Source organism: Schistocerca americana, chromosome 7 (assembly GCF_021461395.2).
Source record: "Schistocerca americana isolate TAMUIC-IGC-003095 chromosome 7, iqSchAmer2.1, whole genome shotgun sequence".
Taxonomy (NCBI): Eukaryota; Metazoa; Arthropoda; class Insecta; order Orthoptera; family Acrididae; genus Schistocerca; species Schistocerca americana.
Window position 1 is genome coordinate 300164207 of NC_060125.1, and position 23359 is coordinate 300187565.

The 23359-nt window shown below is 39.5% G+C and overlaps 1 protein-coding gene across 1 annotated transcript in view; it reads right to left on the reverse strand.

Moving 5' to 3' along the window:
• Positions 1–23359, reverse strand: part of LOC124622110 (patatin-like phospholipase domain-containing protein 2) — a 31968-nt gene that overhangs the window by 3763 nt on the left and 4846 nt on the right. The window contains exons 2-11 of the mRNA XM_047147718.1: positions 8949–9061; positions 8299–8418; positions 7170–7358; positions 6969–7052; positions 6658–6834; positions 6394–6569; positions 3840–3994; positions 3676–3757; positions 359–515; positions 90–246 (exon numbers count right to left, since the gene is read on the reverse strand). Coding sequence (XP_047003674.1) covers positions 90–246; positions 359–515; positions 3676–3757; positions 3840–3994; positions 6394–6569; positions 6658–6834; positions 6969–7052; positions 7170–7358; positions 8299–8418; positions 8949–9061 — 1410 coding nt within the window. The remainder of the gene's footprint in view (positions 1–89; positions 247–358; positions 516–3675; positions 3758–3839; positions 3995–6393; positions 6570–6657; positions 6835–6968; positions 7053–7169; positions 7359–8298; positions 8419–8948; positions 9062–23359) is intronic.

The following is a 23359-nucleotide window of genomic DNA, read 5'->3' on the forward strand; positions in this document are numbered from 1 at the left end:
AACTTCATTGAAAACTAAAGTGCAAAGTGAAAGTTTTTATTTCTAACAGTTCCAACAAAGTACAGAAACAAAAAAGATTATTTACTTACATGGCCCATTAAGAGTAAGCTGAGATGGCCATGTACTTGAGGTAGGGTCATCAAAGTCTTCATCAAATTGCAGGTAAGTGTTGTTCTCTTGCTCTTCAGGTGACAGTGCTCCAGGTAAATCAACATCAGTCACATCATATATTTCAGTCATTGTTACCTGAACAAACAGAACCCAGATAAAATGTCCAGCACTACTGTACAACTGAATTACACTTTTAAGTTCTTAGGATAAAACATTTTTATTATAATAGGGGTAGCAGTGAACTTACCCTGTTATTTTTGTCTTGGTAATAAAATCCTATAACTGTTTCATGCTCTGATGTCACTCTAAGTATCTGCTCGAAAGTGTCATCATCAAGTGGCATCTCACTCATAGCCGAACTACATCTCCTTTGTTCTATAGCTCTGACTATATTCTTTCGTTCCCTGAAAGAAAAATTCATCAATCTTTTGTGAAATATGATTAATAATGACTGAAAAGCAGATCTATCAACGGTTACTTTAAAAGTTTCTTATTTGTACTCAGTGTTTAAGTGAGGTCACTGGGAGAATGAAACGTTTATTGTTATACAGGCACAAAGAGCAGAGCAGTAATCTTTGGCATGAAAGAGTGGTTGTAACATTTTAGATCCAAAGTCAATATAATGTAGAGAAACTAACAGAGATCAGATAATTGTGCAACACCAGAACTAAGATAATAATTTGTAAACTATGTGGATTTTACTTTTATTGGTGGTGTTTGAGGCTTTCTGATGAAAGTGCTTTCTGTCATAGTTGTCAGATTCCGTAATATGCAAAAACACTAAGTGAAGTGATGAGACTGCAGAACCAATTTGCTTCCACTCTTGAGTTGCAGCATGAGTGAATCATGCCAAGTATCCACAATGTGACTACGAAGAGAATTTCTTTGAGTACACTCCCAGCACTCTTACCGTCCTGCCTGACTTTACAAGCAACTGTAATTTAGAAATACTGTGGAGTTTTTGCAACCACAGTCTTGAGACAATATGCGAGAATTATAACAATAGTCTGACTATTCCTGTAATATTGGTCTACTTTCGCTGCCTGGTCTGGCGTAAGTTTTCAGTTATCACATTATATGAATGAAAAATATGGTATCTGTGGTAGTAAACTGATTTGAATGTTCCCATGAATTATTTAGTTGTCACTAGAAAGAAATGTTTTGCACAACTCTACATGACTTGCCACTATTAGGACAAGAAGTGTTCCCACGTAAATACTCATAACTTTATCCATAGGCTGTTTGTTTTGTTCAATAAAGTAGCATATCTTATCCTTTTAGACAAGAAGTCACTTCGGACATTTGCAACCACCTTTAGCACTGAGTGGACTTTCATTTGCCTAGGTCATCAACATAATATTTATTTTCATCTTATTAAGCATTTTGGGATAACTATCATATCTATCACAACCATATACAGCACCCTGTTGCCTCCTACTCAGGTGGCACTCCATTCTTCCACGTATGCTACTCTGGCAAGTTTTGCAGGAGAACTTTTGTGAAGTATGGAAGGTGGGAGATGTACTAGTGGAAGTAAAGCTGTGAGGATGGGTCCTTAGTTGCGCAAGAATAGCTCAATTGGTAGAGCATTTGCCTGAAAAAGGCATAGCTCCCGAGTTCGACTTCCAGTGTGGCACACAGTTTTCATCTGTCAGGTAGTTTCAAAAATTGTATTATTGTACCACTACTGCAAGTACTACCATATCACACTGGATAATGAAGAATAGAAACAGAGTACCTCAGTGAGGTGACGTAAAACACTGCCTCCTACCAGTGGTGATAGGATCGACGAGCCCAACTGCTACATGTGCAGCAAGATACATGACGACGTGTGTGATCCACTTTTAGTGATTTCCCAACATTTGTGACCCCATGTGTCTTACATTGCATTACTTATCTCAACATCATCTGCATCACTTCAGGGGTATTTAAATGTTACTAAGAATCACCCTATATAATACAGTGAAGATGACAGGATCCATCTGAATTTTTATTTTCAAGTTTTACGTATTAACTATAGCAGCAACAAAACATAACAGACTGTATATCCCTTAAATCCAGTAACCATAAACTCACCACTTACAAGAAAAAGATACAGCCAAAAATGAAGAAATGGGCAAACATTCATAACCAAAATGTAGCATACAAACATATTGTATTATGAAGTGGACTTGCTACATCAAATCAGTATAACATTCTGAGTGTTACATTATCGTCCATTGTCAAGTATCAGGGAAACAAATGAATGTCAAAGAGGTGATAGAAACCCACAGATTTAAATGATTGTCTTCCTGTCTACAATCAGTGATTACATCAGTGCCAATGATGTATACGTCATCTACAGTATCACTGTTCCTATCAGAATGTAAAATTCAGAATCTACTCCACTGAAGCCCCACTTGCATGGAATAAATAAATTTAACTATGTTCAGCCAATAATATTTTACTAGATTGCTGTATCTGATGAGCCACTAGCCCCCTAGCATTGAGTAGAGTGCTGAGAAATGGTTTTACTGGACTATTCTATTAGACTACTGCCACATTCATATGGTACCACAAATCTCGAACTCCGAGGTCATGACTATCCTTCATAAGATGCAGTATGTCCAATTTTATTTGTTACTGAAAATGGTTTTAATCCCCCATCTAAGATTTGCGTACTTTTACTCAGTATTGCTACACAGAAAAAAGAAACATTATGTGGTGATCATTTTGTGCTGATATGTGAGACAGATATCTTCAAGAAAACACTGAACTGGTCCTAGGTGCTCAATAGCAATTCACATTTATGAAGCAACAACAAGGAATAAACTAAACAACTATCACATTATAGGTCAAATGCATCTATTTCAAAAGTTATGAGAACTTGCAACAATATTGCTATACCATTTCAAAAAAGCAACTATTGACTGAAGTGATGGAAGATAATGTAATGTCATGTCAAACTCTGCAATAATTTTTCCTTCTGTGCTAGTCGCCTTGGTAAAAAATAAATCTGTGACAGTTCGATTGTTGATGTGAACTGGAAGTTATCCAAAAATGAATGATATGTGACCTTTCTGGTACTATTAAATTTTCATCTCAGTGGTCTTGGATTTTCACTCTATGTGCCAATTTGCTGTCACAGTTACTTCTGCCATTTGTTGATTTGCATGCTAGGTAGGTAGACTTGTAGGTAGGACTATACAAACTGCTATTAAAAGTGGTTCTATGTGTAACAAAAATAAACTGCAAAAATTTTATTAAAATCCTTCAATCTCTCTCAGCAGCTAAAATTTTTATTGCTCATTTCTTTCAGTGTATACTTTGTGGGTAAATAAAATTCTGAGTAAATTTTTACATTTCGTATTGGAGCATCCCCTAGCAAGGGAAAGGGCTGCTATATCTCCTACTTCACATCCACCCTAAAATTAACATAACCTATACTACTCATATGATCAATAAAATGCAGTACTGACTTTCTGCCATAATAGTAAATTAAAGAGGAATCATCCATATAATGATAAAAAATTATAGGTGGAAGGGAGTGGTAACGTTACAATTCCATTAAAAGTGTAGACATACCTGCTTGCCATATTCAGTGTGAAGTTTAAATTCATTTTTGACTTCAAGGGAGCATCAACTCCAGTGTCAATGTCATATTTAGCTGAAATATGAAATTAAATTGTTACAATCTGCATATGTTTATAAGCTATTTGCAATTAATTATTTTCAGTAGCAATACTTACAGCCTCCAAAGTTTGTGATTGCAAGTTGGCAGTTTATTGATGCTGCTAATTTTTGTGTTTTACTAATGTTTTCAAAGAGTTCTGACACCTGCTGAATCATAAATTTGCTGATATTCCATAAGTTATTACCAATGTGTGGTGCTGCAGCCACGAACCTGAGACGATAAAACCAGAAGTTTGGAAACTAATAATAATAATATTACAAGCTATTATTAATGAACATGCCTTTTACTGACATTGTTTTTAATTGTCACAAGTGGTAGAAACAGATTTTAGTAATATTTTCTAATGTTATACACAAATTTTTCTGAAATTCTCAAATTAGTGCATGAACATCTGAATTCATGTTCTTCACTTGCATCAAAATAGGAATAGTGGCCATTTGGGATCTTTTTGACTGGAATGTTTGCCTTTGGAACTACTTCATTTTTTCCCTGCAACGATCTTTTCGCGTATTCACCTTTTGGCTCTATTTAACCTTTCAATAAATGACCACTTCTGTCAAGAGCAACATCGCTTTCAGGCCTCTAATTTAAGGTGTTTCTCAAAATTTTTCTTTTCCCACCTTATTCAATAACCACAAAATCTGCTGAGTATTTATTTTGACCTATCGTGGACATTCATAGCTACGCGACTCATACTTGAAAACACTACAGGTAGAACTGACAAGGTATTCTGGGTAGGAGTGGCACCAAAAATAACTGTTTGCGGATTAAGGTAAGCCTTTATGAGAGAGCGAATCAGTCTTCGCTTTCTGACTGCACTGTAGTGCAGAGTGCACACATTATTAACAGGCAGTTGGCCGTATGTGTGAGCAAATGAGAGTTATCAAAATCACAAAAGAAAACAACGAGAAACGCAAAATGCAAAGCATTAGGTAACAGCTATGCGCAACTGCTTGCTTACGTAGATAATATTGCAAAGAGGGTAGTTTAGGCCCTACTTGTATTCAATGCAACCACAGTTCCAAACATCCACCACATAAAACTACCATGTTAAACTGACTGCATTACACCAACTTTTGAACTTTAGCCAGCAGTCAAACATATCAATTTCTTTTTTCTAAGCTGCTAGGTCCCATGATTGAGTTCTATGTTGCATCACACCAAATTATCATGCCCAGAATTGATGTGACATCAGGTCCTTGAGTGCACTGACACGGTGTTGCATTTGTGCACTTTTTATTTTGAAAACACTTCTTACGCATATTATCTTTAGAAATTGGGCTTCAATAGATGATTTGCAATTCCAGTAAATGAAAACTGAGTACTTTTTCAATATTTATATATGGAAAAAAGCTATTTCTGACCATCTCTAATAAAACTGTTCAACTGGATACAATTTGCTCAGAAATTCAATTTATTGTATAATTTTTGCATTTTGAGCCAGGATTTGCATGAATTTTTCAGTTCCCTACTTATGAGACAAGACTGGTTCTTAAATCATATCAACATCACAATTGTGAAATAACCTCAATACACACACAAACATTTTCTTTTTAAGTTTGATCTAGTTTTGACACTATCTTTTTTAAGAAATAATATTAACAGCAGAAGTTAATTTAATACAAAAAGAATATACAAAAAAATTCATACTTTAGACCCAACACCAGTTGAAACAAGATCAACAAAATCTAAGTACTACGAAGAAGAAAATTTTCATGATTTGGAAAGCTGTGGTACCATCATAGTGATGCCCCAGATAAGATTACAAAGGTTTTTTGAGCCACAAATATTTTTAGATTGTGAAATAGGGAAAATTAGAGGATGCCTGATTTGGTGAATAGATTGGGTACTAGCATACATAGTCCACATAAGACTTCAGAATTTTAAGTGCTGAACTACATTGATCTTAAACAGATTCTCACATGGAAAGCTTGGTCACAATGTGACATTTTCCAACACATTTTTTTGTAAGCATATATAACATTCCACGAAGGAACTATGGAGCAAAACAATAGGTGATCAAAACTTGGCCAAAATACTATACCGGGTAACAGGCAAACCTCCATCTTCAACATCAAAATGAACAATGAGGACTAAGTTTAATGCCTGGATTGAATTTTCAACACCATAACAGAAGCACACCTCACATAAATAAGTTGGACAAAATGTTACAAAATGCTTGGAGACATTTCACACGAAGCCCATGTCACTTAGGAAGCATCACAGGTAGGCAGATTTGTAATCACAGAAGCTGACAAAACACATTGACAATGTCATGTTTTGTAGCTGTTGCATAAGTACACTGAACTGCTTACCTGTCAGCTTCCACTAGTGAGTGGGCATGTGACGGAATTACACCATTATAGCCACATACATGCAATTCTGGCTGAATGATTGCGTTTCCAACTACACGCATTTGATGGGAACGCTTCTCCAATTTGTTGCCGATCACACTAATTTCAAAAATTATGTTTTCATACATATGTAACTTTGAAGAGGAAATAAAGAGAATTGCTTGTTATTTGTGAGACTTAAAGTGTATTACATCCTAACAGGATGCTGTAAGCTTAATAGGTTGAACATAACTACAACACAAGATGTTGACTCACTTTGTGAATGTGGCATACATGATGTCGACTGGCAGTACATATGGCAAACTCAATATTGATAACAGCTTCATTCCTTTGTATTGGAAAATCCAGTTAGTGAAACCATTATTAGTTGAAGCTATAGCATCTTGAAAAATTGAGACAACAGCTTCTGGTAACTTAGCAATTTTTGCAGCCTGTAACAAAAAAAAAATAATTGTAACAACAAATTCAGAACAAAACAATGTGAGTACAGCTTAAAAATTTCCAGGTACATTTACCTACCCTTTGGTGTGCAATGCACTCTTCACAATTTGATTCTGACTCTGTGCTGAAATTGAGAGGATCTTTAATCTCATATGACGCATGGATAGTTAAACAGCGGTTACAGTTTATCATATTTCTTCTTGCCAAGAATGCCATTGCATCATCAAATCCTTGATGGCACATTTTTGCTAAAGTCTGCAAATGAATTATACAACAAAATAGAATACGGAACAAATAACTATTATACTGTTGAAGAAGCTGCATTCATTTTGCATGGAAGAGTTTTATTGTATTTCATAGGAGCAAACACATTTTACTTCAAAACTCACCTCAGGTTTAGGAGGGAAAAGAATCCTTGTAAATCTATATACGTTTTGACGTGAAAGTTCAATACTGGTGTTGGCAAGGTTTATCTACGAAAAGAGAAATGTCTCGGTAAGACAGCTATTAACTTACATGTTAATTTAAATAATTTCATATCTTTTATGGTGAAATATTAGTAAAATAGAGCTGTGATTGTAAATACTCACATGGAAAAGCTGTGACGAAGTATCACGTGGACATATGTCAGATTCGCCACAGAAAGGGCTAACAGTAACTGTGTCCTCATCTAAAGTTGGAAGATTGTCACTAAAACCACCATCCATGTACCGAATACCGTGGAACCTAGGTGGTAGAAGCCCAGAGAAGACTGGAACAAAACTGCTTGCTAGTAGAGCCTGCAAATGACAATAATAATACCATAATAAACAAGGTCAAAAGCAGTAACAGAATGCTTATGTAACTGAGCCACACCCGTAAGCCCATAAGGATCTGTTGACTGTGTAGGCATAGCACTATGTCAAGGTAAATGTATACTTAGTAACAACTTTAGCAAATCCATTTTCACAGCCAGCAGTTCCTTCACATCAAGTATTTCAAATGTTCTCTACTTTTGTAGAGTATTTTTCCAGTATCACAGTGCCTCATTTGCCTCCTTGACTGATATACTACTGTAGACCTCACCGTCATGCTGCCTTCTTTGTCACATTGTCAATATATTATTACTGCACTTAAGATGACTATTGCACATATTTTTTTTACAACATTTTCATGCAAATAAAAGCTGTTAGTCTGTATAATACACACAATAACTCTAAAAGTTATTGGGGATATCTTTTGTAAGGCTACAGTGAAGGAAATTATGCAGCAGCCTATCTCACAATATAACAGACTGAGTAAATTCAATCCAATGAAACAGAAATAAGCATATCACTTGGTTTCAGTGAATGTTAACTTTAAACCACAGTCAGAAAAAATTGTGATAGATACTCAATGGTCTTTATTGGGGAACAGAAGGGCCACTGATTATTCTGAGATCTGATTATAAGCCTCACTGGAACACACCTGTGAAATATTTGCTCAGAATATTGTGACAGGAGCTAGTACATACATTTTGAAATTATGATAAAATGTCACTGCTAATCTTGGTAAAATATGGGCTTTACATTTGAAGTCTACATTTAAAAAGTGTAAAACTGGCTGTATTTTAAACAAAATTATACTTAGTACAACATGTTTTCATTTGTATAGCTCCCCAAAAAGAAACTGTCTGTATTGTCTGCTTAGGTCCAAGGTTAATCACAATCACAAGCATTAAATTTTTATCAGAGGGCTTACCTGCATTAAATCTTCCTTGCTGTTGAACTGCGACACAATTACATTTTTCCTATCATATACCCTTGTCAGTGATATATGCAATTTTCCATTCACTCTTAGGTGAGCATCTTCAGGGAGTACCTGTAAACACAGAAATTAAACTGTTCACTTCATGTGAGGCAAATCCATAAAATAATTATTACTGTAGCTATTAATGAAAGGGTGCAGGGAAAAAAATCTATTCTTATGACAGTCACAAAAAATTAAAAATTACAAAAACGACAGAGCATTAAGCAAGGTACACTGCAATACGAATACCTGAGATGTAGTTAAGATACAATAGTTCTCTCTTACTCATATAATACATAGCACCCACACAAAGGAAGCTGAAATTTAACATCGCTGATATATTACATAAAAGCGGTGAGTGAATTAAGTGCACTGAAGGTTTTCTATTTGGATTAGGCTATGGGAGAAAGAGCAAGGTAATAAATAGTGTTGTCAAATAAGGGAGTTCCTTAGGGCAAATTATTATGGGGCAAAGGACACGACTAAACACAAAATCATGGAGAACATTCATTTGTGGTTTCAGAGATTTTGCTATTTCACTGTTAGACAGACAGCTCAACAAATTCTAAAAAGCTAGTGTTATATTTAAAATTATTGCTAACCTTATCGAGGCCTTCAAGCAAAAGATTCTGGACATTAAAGGATGGGTTAAATGGTCCAAGTGTCTTCTTTCTAGCTTCTTGTACAACACGTAAAACATCTGTTGTGATTTCACCTGCAAAACACAATGTCATGCTGCAACTGACTAGTTGTATGTAACTCCTTAAACTAATTATAAAAGTTAGCAGAATGTTCCAAATACATCTTCAAAAAATGAAAAACTACTAAACACTGCAGCAAGTTTCATGAGATAAGAGTGCAGCTCAAAGTGGAAAATAATTTTCAAAATAGGAAAAACGAAATATTAAGTTCTTTTAAATGGAATATTTCTGCAGAGTCTAGACTAGCACATCTTCAATAACATTAAAATTCCCTCAGCATCTACATGCTGAAGGTCAGAATGCCAGACACTATAGCACATTCCCCCATTTATAAAGAAATTTAAGTGTATAAATAAAGGAACAACTCATGTGATTGTGTTATGTGGTATTTTCTTTTCTTTCCTATTGTACTGGATAATGATCACTGGTGCTGAGATCATTCTATGCTTCAGTGTCTAAATTAATCAATTTGCTAAATCAAATTTCCAAATATTTTCACCACACTCTAGTAATTATTTATACCCCACAGAAACCTCTGTTAACTTTCATAATCTTTCCCTATAGAGGTTCTTCATACAGGAGTACACCTGAAAAGTTTCGATAAACTCCTGTGAAATAATTTTTCCATGTATTACAGAAGATGCATGCTATTATAGAAAGTGTTTTACCTACAGGGAGCACTTGGAGAAACAAATACAAACTGGCTTCTTCCATCCAGCTGTGATACATATTTTTGGTGTTCAGTGGCCTGCCAGATTACTGTTTCCTGTGAATACCATGAAAAAGAAACTTCCTGGCGGATTAAAACTGTGTGCCGGACCGAGACTTGGACTAAGGACCTTTGCCTTTCACGGGCAAGTGCTCTACCATCTGAGCTACCCACGGACGACTCACTACCTGCCTTCACAGCTTCAGTTCCACCAGTACCTTCTTCCAGGAGCACTGGTTCTTCGAGGTCTGCAGGAGAGCTTCTGTGAAGTTTGGAAGGTAGAAGACTAGGTGCTGGCGGAATGAGAGCAGTGAGAATGGGTCGTGGGTCGTGTGTCGTGCTTGGGTGCCTCACATGGTAGAGCACTGGCGCACGGAAGGCAAAGGTCCAAAGTTCGAGTCTCAGTCTCGCACACAGTTTTAATCTGCCAGGAAGTTTCATATCAGCACACACTCCACTGCAGAGTGAAAATTTCTTTCCGGGATCATGAAAAAGGTATATTAAATCATTTTAGGTGACTATGCTCACTGGACTGCATAGGCATTGTTTCTAACCAATCACGTCTTCAAAAGTGCACTAGAAGTATCCAGGTTTGATTTGATGAATGCAAGAACAAAATGACTATTCCTAGATTGCACTTAACACTGGATTACAATATTACATTGTCGTCCTTTCCAGGGAGAAAAATGCTGTAGAGAGCCTGTTAGTGTCCTTTATACAGGGTACCCGTTCCTGGTGGCAAAGGGGTGGGTGGGGGGGGGGGAGGGGGAGGCGTGTACGACCTCCCCACTCTAGTTCTCAGGGACAAGAAAAAATAAAGTGTAGTCAGATAGTTTTCTTTCAAGAAAATGATTTAAAAGTCGATACTATGCAGGTTTTTAACATGTTCGGAACTGGGCCTTTTTTTACGGGATACTTACAAGTCGCTATTCGTCTTCCGAAATAATAAAAATACTCCATTCCCCCGGTCACTGAATTTGAACAGCTTTGTTGTAAGGAATACTATATATACATGGACATGTCGTGTGGCTAGGGCCTCCCGTCGGGTAGACCGTTCGCCTGGTGCAGGTCTTTCGATTTGACGCCACTTCGGCGACCTGCGCGTCGATGGGGATGAAATGATGATGATTAGGACAACACAACACCCAGTCCCTGAGCGGAGAAAATTTCCGACCCAGCCGGGAATCGAACCCGGGCCCTTAGGATTGACAGTCTGTCACGCTGACCACTCAGCTACCAGGGCGGACAGGAATACTATAAAACATCATTGGGCACCGATCACGATTTAAACAACTAAATCTTTTGCAGTAGGAATCTGCTCTCAATGCCAAATATTGTTCGCGCGCCATAGTAAATTGGTGGGTATTTGTGCAGTTTCGTCCAGCCCATGAAACTTATTTCGTGATGAAGTCTTGTGTTTCCGCGATTTGCGCACTGTCCGTCATTTTCAACATCTCTCCTGACACTTTCGCTCTGACCTCAAAATCTATGGGCCGCAGGGTCACAGCTGATAATCGTAAGGCTGTCGACCCCAAATGACTGGAAATGTGCGTCTGCCCTCGTGTCGGATATTTTCATTACCTCATTTATACCCGTGGCCGCTGTCTAGCTTCCACCTTTCTCCTTCATTCAGTGGTTTCTGCGTAGCACCTCGCTAAATAGTGATCTGAACGAACTGAGAATGTCCCCCTTCGACACAGTTTTCTTTTGTCGCCAGCGAGACTGAGAAGTACCTATTTTCTGATTTATCACGTGTAACTCAGCCAAAAAAGAGAAAAACAAAAATCAAAAACTTCTTCGCAGTTTCATTTTTATTTCATTCTTAATAACTGGAAGGAAATCATATAAAATAGATCGGATTGATAAAACAGAAAATTGGTGGACTGCCACAAAAAGGATAAGAATATGGGTTAATGCTTCAAGTGCTGGGACCAAATTCCAATATACAGACATCAAAAACTAATTTCCCACGGAAAGTGACACTACCGGCAGAGGTATTCAATTTTGAATATGAAAGCTCTACATGAAAAGGGAAAATCGACTGGGGAAGAATGGCTGACTGATTAAGTGACATGATATACCATGCAAATATAAACGACACAAATTTAGCTAGATAGAATAGAGGACCGTACAAAACGTACAACCGAAAAAGACTGCCGTCAGATCTCTGAAGTAGTGAAAAGAAAGAAGCTGAACACAGTGTTGATTTTGAAATAATTACTTTTCCACTGCGAAGTGCGCAGAGATCAATTAAATGTTCTGACATACGGCCATGTTTTTTTTTCCTCCTGGAAATCTTTTAACACCTTTGAAATTCAATTTGAATACGAGTAAATGAAATAATGGTGTCACTGAGTCCTGCTCACATGGGTGTGAAGAAGAAAAGTTTGCGAAGTACTTCTTTTTAATACTTCAAGCAGATACGCCAAAGAGTATAAGAAATAGCAAATAAAAACTTCTTCCGCTTATCATAAAAACTGTAATTATCAATTATCGCTGAAGTAACATATGTTCTCTCGTTTATAGGATTTTTAGTTTCTCACAAATGTTTTTAGAGCGCATCAAACATTTCTAAATCTTCCGTTACTTATGGGCGGCTAACAATCCCATTTTTTTCACATTCTGTTGGGTGTGTTCAGTTTTCTACTCGTGTACATAATTTATCCCACTTGATGTCGATACTTCTAGCTTATGATGATCGGGAAGCATAAATATTTTCGAGACTGGCGATATGTTAGTCGTTGCACCAATATTCGTCGCGAGCACAATCCACGATGCAGGGGTGATATCACCATTACATTACTCGAGCGCACGCGAGAACATCACGTGCTAGAAAAAGAAGGAAATTAACCTATTGCGCACGAGTGGGGGGACGGTAAATGCGGATGTATGGGTCATCAGCAGAAGGTACCGAGAGTTTCGTGCTCAAAGGCAGAGCAAGCTGCACTCGCAGCGTTCAAAGTCTACAGGTTGTGTTACAAGTAGAAGATGAATATTGCTTTATATCTCGTATTCAGAGCCGAATCTCTCTCGGTGAACAGTCCACAACCTACACACCTATGGCTGTGAACTGCTGAGTACAGATGCTGATAGAACTGTGATTTGCATAATCACAATGAAAGCTACAAAAACAATTGTCATTTAGCTCGACTCTGCCTCTTTGTGCAGAGTAGACTGCAATTACATAATCTGGTACTGAAGTCTTCAACAAGCTCTCTTCTAACGTAAGCAATAAATTGGGAACCTCTACCAACTGAAAAGAAAAGTAAAATCATACCTCATCAGACACTTTTTGAACAAAATATATTATCTACAATTAAAGATTGAAAAATCCTGCAAGCTGCATGTCAAGTGGCTACGTTCAAAGCGTATTGCAAATTGGCCTCTGTTATAAATTTCAGTTACTACTTTCTTTGGAAAACCCCTATGTATTCACGTAAGTACTAAGCTTCCGTACCAGCAGGAGACAAATATATACGACGTTAACATAACTGGGAAAGAAGCAGCTTTTTCCAGAGTTCCGGCTTTCCTGTTATTTTACTACTTCATATTTAGCTGTTTTAGACCCGAATAGCATTAAGCAGTTTGGTGATAGTTTATTGTGAATATTGCGTACACTTCACTTTCTGACAGTGATTCTCTTTTGTTAGTAAATCCCTCCACACGTTCCGCATCACTGAAGGTGCTCCTGTTTGACGGAATCAAAGAAACACACGACTGATTGACGAATGAAGGAATGGGTCATCTCTTATAGGTAGGAAACAAAAAAACTTAGACATCATTTTGGATGTATAATACACGGTACGCCCAATCTAAGCTCTGGTTTCGATAAATGCTAGCCAATCAATTAATTAGAATAATGAAGTTCTACTGGTTATCCAGTCTTCTTATTAAACTGTAGTGGTGTGACTAACGTCAATATCTTGCTTTATTTGGTTCCAACCAAAGCGCCTGAAAACGTTAGCTCGAAGTTGTTTTGTTAAAAAGCATCTGCGCACTCAATGCGGCAACAGCTTCAAAGTAAGCTGTGTTTTCCTTTTTAATAAAATATTTTTATTTTTCTATGAGAATCTCCTGTAAATCAGACCAGTATATCACACCTGAATTGAGGTCGTACACTACAATCTCACACTACATGCAACATACTAGTGTGTTATCGAAGCAGCGTCATGGTTACGCCTAAAAGCTGGTCGACAATGATGTCGCCGAGACAAGGGTAAAGAAAACGGCAGTGACTTTGTGAAAGCAAACATTTCAGTATTCATTTTAAAGTGATTTAGAGAAGCCCACCGCAAATACGAATCGGGGTGGTCGGGCGGAAAGACGAGTTTTATGGCTTCAGCACTGCGCAATTTCTCCCGAAATCGCAAGTGTTCCCTATCATGTTTGACGGCTGCACATGTACCTACAATTCCTCTACCTGAAAAAACAGTACAAATTTTTAGCGTGCGCGAATTATTATGAAGACTACAGATGTAAGAGTTTTGGGATGCGATAACTATGACTTCTGATGTTATTGGCTGAACTGCTACTCACACCTAGGGACCCCCAAACTTTACTTTAACAGCTATAATTCGACTTGCTTTCTTAATTGAAAAAGGTGTAGGACAATCGAAACATCAGCTGCTGACCTATAGCTGTTATGAACGAATCCACGAGAATGGTAAACGAGGCCATCGAATCGCTGCGCAAACACACATGCTAGGGTTATCGATTGACATGTTGGTTTGTCTCCAAAAATAGCTGGACACTGACAGACCAGCAGGTCGCGAGCGTTGTTCGCTGTCTGCTGCGCAGAACGTCAATACCACGTGTACGCTTGTTTGTGACCCAACGTATATCTGTTCAGTGGTCTGGTGAGTTATTCAGTATGCGGCAAGTGACTGATACCACTATCTTAACGCATCAACTGCTAACTACTGAAATGAATAACGCCAACATCATATTCGACCAACTGCGTTGTGCCGAAACTTTGAATATGTTGTAGCCAACATTTGAGTAAGTGGTTATAACAGAAAAATGAATAACGCCACTCTGAGAACAGGCCCGCGGGAATCCACGAGTTTTATCCTCGTTGTTTCATACTTTCGGAGATCAACTTCTATCGTCTTTGTTTATGCGAAAGCGTTTACAAGAACCTCACTTGCTGCAGTTCCCGTGTTAAGAGTCGATAAGGGGAGGAGTGAATAAAATAATCTTTAGGCGACAAAGAAAAGGGCAACTTAACACCAGGCCAAACCTTCCAGTCAGATCAACTATGTCCGAATTGCACCTGGTTTGTAAATTTCTACGAGGACTCCAAAGTCTCAAATCATAATCTGGGGTTTACCACGAAACACATTCCGTAGCGGTGTCTTTGTATTCCGGAAAGGGATAAAGATTGTTTCATAAAAGGTAAACGGTAAAGCTGGGGAGCTGACCATTGTTTTCAATAGCGCATATACACGCACGACTGAACGAGTAAAAATCGTTCTCTTGTGTTGCCTTTTGTCAGACGTGAGCTATTGGCGTTTCATCCACAAATCTCGCCATCAACAGTAGCATGTGCCCGGTATGTACGGAACGAGCTGAGTATGCACTCTCGCCAGTGGATGTGTTTCATAAATGCGTATATCGTCATTACTGCTTGTCTTCTGCTGTGTGGTAAGCAAAGGTGGATGAATGAATCCTTATTACGTATGTATGTACGGTATTCTGCCTTACGGCAGAATACCAGAATACTTATTAAGTAGAATCCCTTTAATAGCAATCCTACAGACAAATGAGACTGCATCTGGAGCAACGAGACGACACTGCAAAGGTGTAATTTCGATTTCGCTTTACTGCGCCGCACAGCGAGATAACTCGCTTCGAAACCAAGATAGAATAGGAAAAAAAAAAGTCCGCGTTCTGACTTGAGTTCAGTGAAATCTTGTGTAGCTTATACTGGCGCAGACTTGCCCGATCTGCCGTGTCGTTGCTGTCTCAAGTCTATATGATACGTGTTGTGACAGTCGTCGGTAAAAAGTGAGTCGGACAACGACGTATTTTTTCAGATACTGTTTGTGTGGCCTGTTTAGCTAATATAAGACAGCGATCCTGCTCAGTTGTCAGGATAAAATACGACGGGCAGCACACCGAAAGGTTTTGTTTATGTCATTTTCAACCGGTGTAATGACATATCACCTTAAAACTAAACTATCGATACTATCCGAAATCGTTGGCTACAAAATTTTCTCTGCGTTGTCTCACTTTTGTAAATGGCTTTCGTACTACATTAACAGAACAGTTGGCGAGTTCGCATGTGTTAGCGAGTTCGAATGTATTACCATGCACATATTTGCACTTTTTGGTGGGCGGTGATTTTTCTCGCGTGCGGCAGTGCCACTCGGTAAAAATGTGTTCCCTCATTACTGCAACTATCTCAAACTATTATGTGCACAAAAATGTCACTACTAGGTTTTTCTATAAAATTCGTGGGGAGCTATTCGGAATTGTGATCATTCTTTTCGCAAATTGCCAATTTTTTTTTTTTTTTTTTTTTTTTTTTTACAAGATTAAAATTCCTGCGAGTAATATTGTCTCTGTTTCCCGAAATGCTGAAGAACTATTCATATTTTGAACAGAGAACTCTAGAACTAAATATATCTACCAAGAACTGAAAAAAACGTGAATTTCGCTCACAATATTCTGCAATAATGCCCGATGCCGACATAGATGGACGGATATCCCATAATGAAAGCAGCTTCGTTGCCGATTTGTCGGCTATCTGGATATGCGCAGTAAGCTCGGAATAAGGATACACGGCATTACCGAGAAGATTTTACACGAAAATACTCCAATGTGAAAACGATGGATGTATTATTCCATCGGCCTCTGACATCTTAGGATCCATCCACTCGAGAGTCCAGCAAATAACAACTGAAGAAAACATGCTACCTGAGGTAAAATATGTCGCGATTGCTACGGTCGCAGCTTCGAATCCTGCCTCGGGCATGGTTGTGTGTGATGTCCTTAGGTTAGTTAGGTTTAAGTAGTTCTGAGTTCTAGGGGACTGATGACCTCAGATGTTAAGTCCCATAGTGCTCAGAGCCATTTGGACCATTTTGTAAAATATGTGCTTTTCGGGCCCCCTCCCGGTGCACAACCCAATAGCGTCCTTTCTGAAGACAATAATGACACGCGACAAATGTGACTATGATCTCGACTCAAAAATATAAAATATCGGATAAAACTTTTCAATACGGCAGTTTAGACTTCTGGGTCGTTATCAGAAAGCTCACAATACTTTCGGTTAAAGTTTTACACGAATACGCCAAATACGTAATTGTTGATCCACCATACTGAATTCGCCGTTTTGAATTTTTCTTAGTTCCGACATCGGATTCCTAACCAGCGACCGAAAGAACCCAAATATAACAGTTTTGTAGGATTTTATATCCATTTTCCATTAAGTACATGTCCTTAAGCGAGTTAGCCAACAGTGCGCCACTAGGAAGAGGCTGATATTTCATAAATCATTAATATTTCGTCGTAGTTTTCCTGGTGCGCTGGTGTCAGGTGCTAAATTCGAACTCGAAATCTGCAGACACCACAAAGTATTTGCCCTATCGTGCAACGTTTGCATGCCAGCATGAAATGCAATTGAAATACACACGCGACTCCATTAACAGAAAACCATAGCTGCAAAATATTCGTGTTTTTCTGCACCGTTTGTGGCCTATTAGGGTTGACCTCTTAAAGTGGGAAGCCCATTACGTATTCCATGTGTGTTCGGCGAGTTCTGTGGTTAGGTGCACTGTCGAAAGATACGCACATCGAAAAATTGTTTTGTACGTAGCTGTATATACGTTCATCAAAAAAAGTTTTGCATCACCCCGGTTCCCAGAACTCGGGAAGACAGATGTTGACTGTGGATATTGTATCACAGACACAGTCCCTTTGACTGTGGAGAGATTTCACTAAACCCGCCCAAAGATGTAAACAACTATACATGACCAGTGCCTATTACACGGACAGTCGATCAGTTCCAGTTATTCCATCAGGAAGGAGGTACTATACAGCTCGTGTTGTCTGTAGTTCAACCATGCCTAGGCGGTCAATATCAAGGTTCGATCGCGTCCGTATTGTTACTTTGTGCCAGGAAGGGCTGTCAACAAGGGAAGTGTCCAGGCGTCTGACTGAACCAAAGCGATGTTGTTCGGACATGGAGGAGACACAGAGACAGGAATTGTCGATGACATGCCTCGCTCAGGCCGCCGAAGGGCTAGTATTGCAGTGGATGACCGCTACCTACGCATTATGGCTCGGAGGAACCCTGACAGCAACACCACCATGTTGAATAATGCTTTTCGTGCAGCCACATGTCGTGTTACGACGACTCAAAATGTGAGCAACAGGCGGCATGATGCGCAACTTCACTCTCGACGTTCATAGCGAGGTCCATCTTTGCAACCACGACACCATGCAGCGCGGTGCAGTTGGGCCCCAACAACATGCCGAATGGACCGCTCAGAATTGGCATCAAGTTCTCTTCACCGATGAGTGTCGCATATGCCTTTAACTATACAATCGTCGGAGACGTGGTTGGAGGCAACCCGGTCAGGCTGAACGCCTTAGACACATTGTCCAGCGAGTGCAGCATGGTGGAGGTTCCCTAATATTTTTAGGTGGCATTATGTGGGGCCGGCGTACGCCGCTGGTGGTCATGCAAGGCGCCGTAACGGCTGTACGATACGTGAATGCCATCCTCCGACCGACAGTGCAAACATATCGGCAGCATATTGACGAGGCGTTCGTCTTCATAGACAATTCGCGCCCCCATCGTGCACGTCTTGTGAATGACTTCTTTCAGGATAACGACATCGCTCGACTAGTGGCCAGCGTGTTCTCCAGACATGATCCCTAACGAACATGCCTGGTATAGATTGAAAAGGGCAGTTTATGGACGACGTGACCCACCTACCACTGAGGGATCGACGCCGAATCGCCGTTGAGGAGTGGTACAATCTGGACCAAAAATGCCTTGATGAACTTGTGGATACTATACCACGACGAATACAGGCATGCATCGATGCAAGAGGACGTGCTACTGGGTATTAGAGATACCGCTGTGTACAGCAATCTGGACCACCACCTCTGAAGGTCTCGCTGTGTGGTGGTACAACATGCAATGTGTGGTTTCCATGACCTATAAAAAGGGCAGAAATGATGTTTATGTTGAGCTCTACTCCATTTTTCTGTACAGGTTCCGTCACTCTCGGAACCGAGATGTGTGTATAAGCATCGCTTGGGGGGGGGGGGGGGGGGGGGAAGTGCAACAACAACAGATTAAGAAGTCTTGACAAGTGTCTACCGGCTCATAGAAGCGTAGGTCCTTGGACACTTAGTACAAACTCGGTATTTGAATAAGAATGGGGAAGAAAATAGGCCGTATCCTTTTCCAAGGTAACATTCCAGCATTCACATGTCCATCTCCTTTCCTCTCCTCGTTCATTTCAGGCGGTCTTTCTTCTCGATGGGACGTTAATGTTCCTTTAAAATTTTGTCGCCCTGTTCAGTAATTCTGTTCGTTAGTTTGCCCCTGTTGGCACCAGTATTGACAAAATGTAAGAAGCTTAGCCGTTTACTAGCCCTCTTGGGCTTTCATTATCTATGTTACACTTCGCGTGCTTACTGGCTAATTTACACACCAAGTTGAACATCTAGTTACACTCAGTGGGAAGTACAGTTCCAATTGTGGCTCGTTTCATTAACAGGCTCTACTGCTTTTTATCACACGTGGCTCTTCAATATGTATGTGGGATTTCCTTGTTTCAGCTACTGACCTGCTAGCTGTACATTTGAGCTTACGCAATGGCTAGTCGCATACATCGTGTTTCACAAAACCCCAGCTAAGAACGTTTTCTTACTTTAATAATACTCTAATTTAGTAGGCCTATCTAGCTACATTCTAGACATTTGCTTTCGTTGTTCGATTTTTACTATACGTTGCTAAATTATTTTTCCAGTCAAAACAGTGCTAATGGTACATTCAGATAATTATAATGTCTAGCCAAAGGCGCGTACAGTTGTTGCTATGACTTTAGGAGCTTTTGCTATCGAATGTTTATTATGCGTACGATTTTTTGGAAGGAATAGCTGCATGAAACACCCCTGAATTATTTCGTACGATTTTCGTCTGTATCATTTATCATAAAATGAAAACAGACGGACAAAACGATTTATTGTATTTTCCGTCTTTCAGTACGACGGAGGTAGACGAGGTTCTTCCTAACGAAGCCTTGAATCTCAAACTAAAAAATTTCTCTAAACTTGCTACTTAAAAGATACATCTGTAACGGTGCTGCAGTCTTGTTAGAGTCTTGGTATAAAGTAAAATTTCATCTAGTTACTTAGCGACGATCAAAAAGCACAAAACTTGCGAGGAAAAACAAAGTTGTGTCCTGATACTGTGGAAACTACTTAAGTTTAAGAATGCTCCCTAAATTTTACCTAATTGTTTACAGAGAAAGACGGTTACGGACAGACCTTTGCCTGTTGTAGTGGCGGTTCTGCACTCTAACGTCCACTGGAAAAACAAGGCAGGAAGGAAGGTTCATGTTTAGTCGACGATTAAGTCATAAGGAGCAGAGCGAAAGCGTGGACTGGGGAACTAATGCGGCCAAAGTCTACTGTTCTCTGCTGTCTTAAGTAATGACTCAGCCTTGTTCTTTGCTGCCTTTGAACACAAAGTTTTTGCATTTTGTTAGAAAACCACCGAGACAGAGAATAGCAAAGTTTTTCCATAAGGGTTGGCGCAGATGGGACGCCCGAAAAGCTTCCTGCTATGCAACAGAGGGAAACCTTAGCCGCGGCTACTGGTTACTCTGCACTCCAATGATGTCACGGTGAATAATACTCCAGTAGCTCTCTCCGAGAGTGATAATGCAATGCTTGGCCAAAATGTTATTCGACAGTAATATAATTTCACCTTCGTTCTTTCGATATTTTCTGTAGTCAATGATAGTATCGGGCAAAGATACCTAGAACATTATCATAACGTAATATAATTATCGTAATCGGCATATGGACAGCTCGCACGCGCACGCACGTTGTTGTTAGTCTCCAAATAGGTTGATATTGAAATTTCGCTGTTTATTACAATATTATAGTTTCATTTAAACCGTAGTAACCAAAGAAAGGAGGTGTTGACAGATGTGAAAATTACCGAACTATCAGTTTAATAAGTCACAGCTGCAAAATACTAACGCGAATTCATTACAGACGAATGAAAAAACTGGCAGAAGCCGACCTCGGGGAAGATCAGTTTGGATTCCGTAGAAATATTGGAACACGTGAGGCAATACTGACACTACGACTTATCTTAGAAGAAAGATTAAGGAAATACAAACCTATGTTTCTAGCATTTGTAGACTTAGAGAAAGCTTTTGACAATGTTGACTGGAATACTCTTTGTCAAATTCTAAAGGTGGCAGGGGTAAAATACAGGGAGCGAAAGACTATTTACAATTTGTACAGAAACCAGATGGCAGTTATAAGAGTCGAGGGGCATGAAAGGGAAGCAGTGGTTGGGAAGGGAGTGAGACACGGTTGTAGCCTACCCCCGATGTTATTCAATCTGTATATTGAGCAAGCAGTAAAGGAAACAAAAGAAAAAAATCGGAGTATGTATTAAAATCCATGGAGAAGAAATAAAAACTTTGAGGTTCGCCGATGACATTGTAATTATGTCAGAGACAGCAAAGGACTTGGAAGAGCAGTTGAACGGAATGGACAGTATCTTTAAAGGAGGATATAAGATGAACATCAACAAAAGCAAAACGAGGATAATGGAATGTAGTCGAATTAAGTCGGGTGATGCTGAGGGAATTAGATTAGGAAATGAGACACTTAAAGTAGTAATGGAGTTTTGTTATTTGGGGAGCAAAATAACTGATGATGGCCCAAGTAGAGAGGATATAACATGTAGACTGGCAATGTCAAGGAAAGCGTTTCTGAAGAAGAGAAATTTGTTAACATCGAGTATAGATTTAAGTGTCAGGAAGTCGTTTCTGAAAGAATTTGTATGGAGTGTGGCCATGTATGGAAGTGAAACATGGGCGATAAATAGTTTGGACAAGAAGAGAATAGAAGCTTTCGAAATGTGGTGCTACAGAAGAATGCTGAAGATTAGATGGGTAGATCACATAGCTAATGAGGAGGTATTGAATAGAATTGGGAAGAAGAGGAGTTTGTCGCACAATTTGACATGAAGAAGGGAACGGTTGGTAAGACATGTTCTGAGGCATCAAGGGATCACAAATTTAGCATTGGAGGGCAGCGTGGAGCGTAAAAATCGTAGAGGGAGACCAAGAGATGAATACACTAAGCAGATTCAGAAGGATGTAGGTTGCAGTAAGTACTGGGAGATGAAGAAGCTTGCACAGGATAGAGTAGCATGGAGAGGTGCATCAAACCAATCTCAGGACTGAAAACAACAACAACAACAACAACAACATGATTTATTGACAGTAGTTGCCGATTCTGCTTTCAGTCAGATTAGTCTATATTTTTGTATACTATTTACGACATGTGCCAACGGCCTTGCAGCAGTGGTACCACTGATTCGCGTCAGGTCACCGAAGTTAAGCGCTGTTAGACATGGATTGTACTTGTGCGGATCACGGTCCGCCTCTGCCGAGTGCTGTTGGCAAGCGGGGTGCACTCAGCCCTTATGTGGCCAGTTGAGAAGCTGCTTGATTAAGGAGTTGCGACACCGGTCACGAAAACAGACAACGGCCAGGAGAGTGGTATGCTGACCAAATGACCCTCTGTATCCGCAACTGGTGACTGCTGGGGTCTAAGAATGACACGGCGGCCGGTTGGTTCCGTTTGGCCTTCAAGACTTGTTCTGACGGTGTTTGTCTTTTATTGTTTGCGCAGTAATATTCCCTATTAACTGCTGTAGGAGAGAATACCTGGGCTATATTCCTCTGTGGCACAATAGCAAGAAGAGTTGTTCAACTGTTAGGCTTACACGGCTTCCGTGGAACTACATCAACGACACAATGTGAGTTGATAGAAAGGTGCGCCAGAACCTGCCCGTTTTCGGCACATAAAACAACACGCGTCGTCTGTTAGCCATCACTCAATCACTTGCGACATTAATCAACTGTCACAGCATAACCTACAGATGAAATTGCTTAGCTAATAGTGGATTTGCACTAGGTTCTGCACTGTAATTCCTGATAGTACGAAACTACGTTATTTCAGAATGTCAACAGACTATATATGCGATTCGTGAAAAATATGTTTTATACAGAGGGGTCCAAAAAAATGTATCCACTGTTTAAAAAGTACATAACTTGTAAACTGACGGAGTTGTCTCACTTTTGGTGAAAGTGTAGCTTAAAATCAAACTTAAAGATATCACTGTAGGGGTTCGAAATGGCCACCATTAACATCTACACACAAACGATGCCGCCGAACTCCCGCACGAACTGCTGACTGCAACGTGTTCAGTGGATTATTTGCACACGGATGTACGATGGATACTCGAAGTTCATCCAATGTGCGTGGCTTTTGTCAATAAACGACGACCTTTAGTGTTCCCCACAGGTAATAGTCAGGAGGAGTTAGGTCC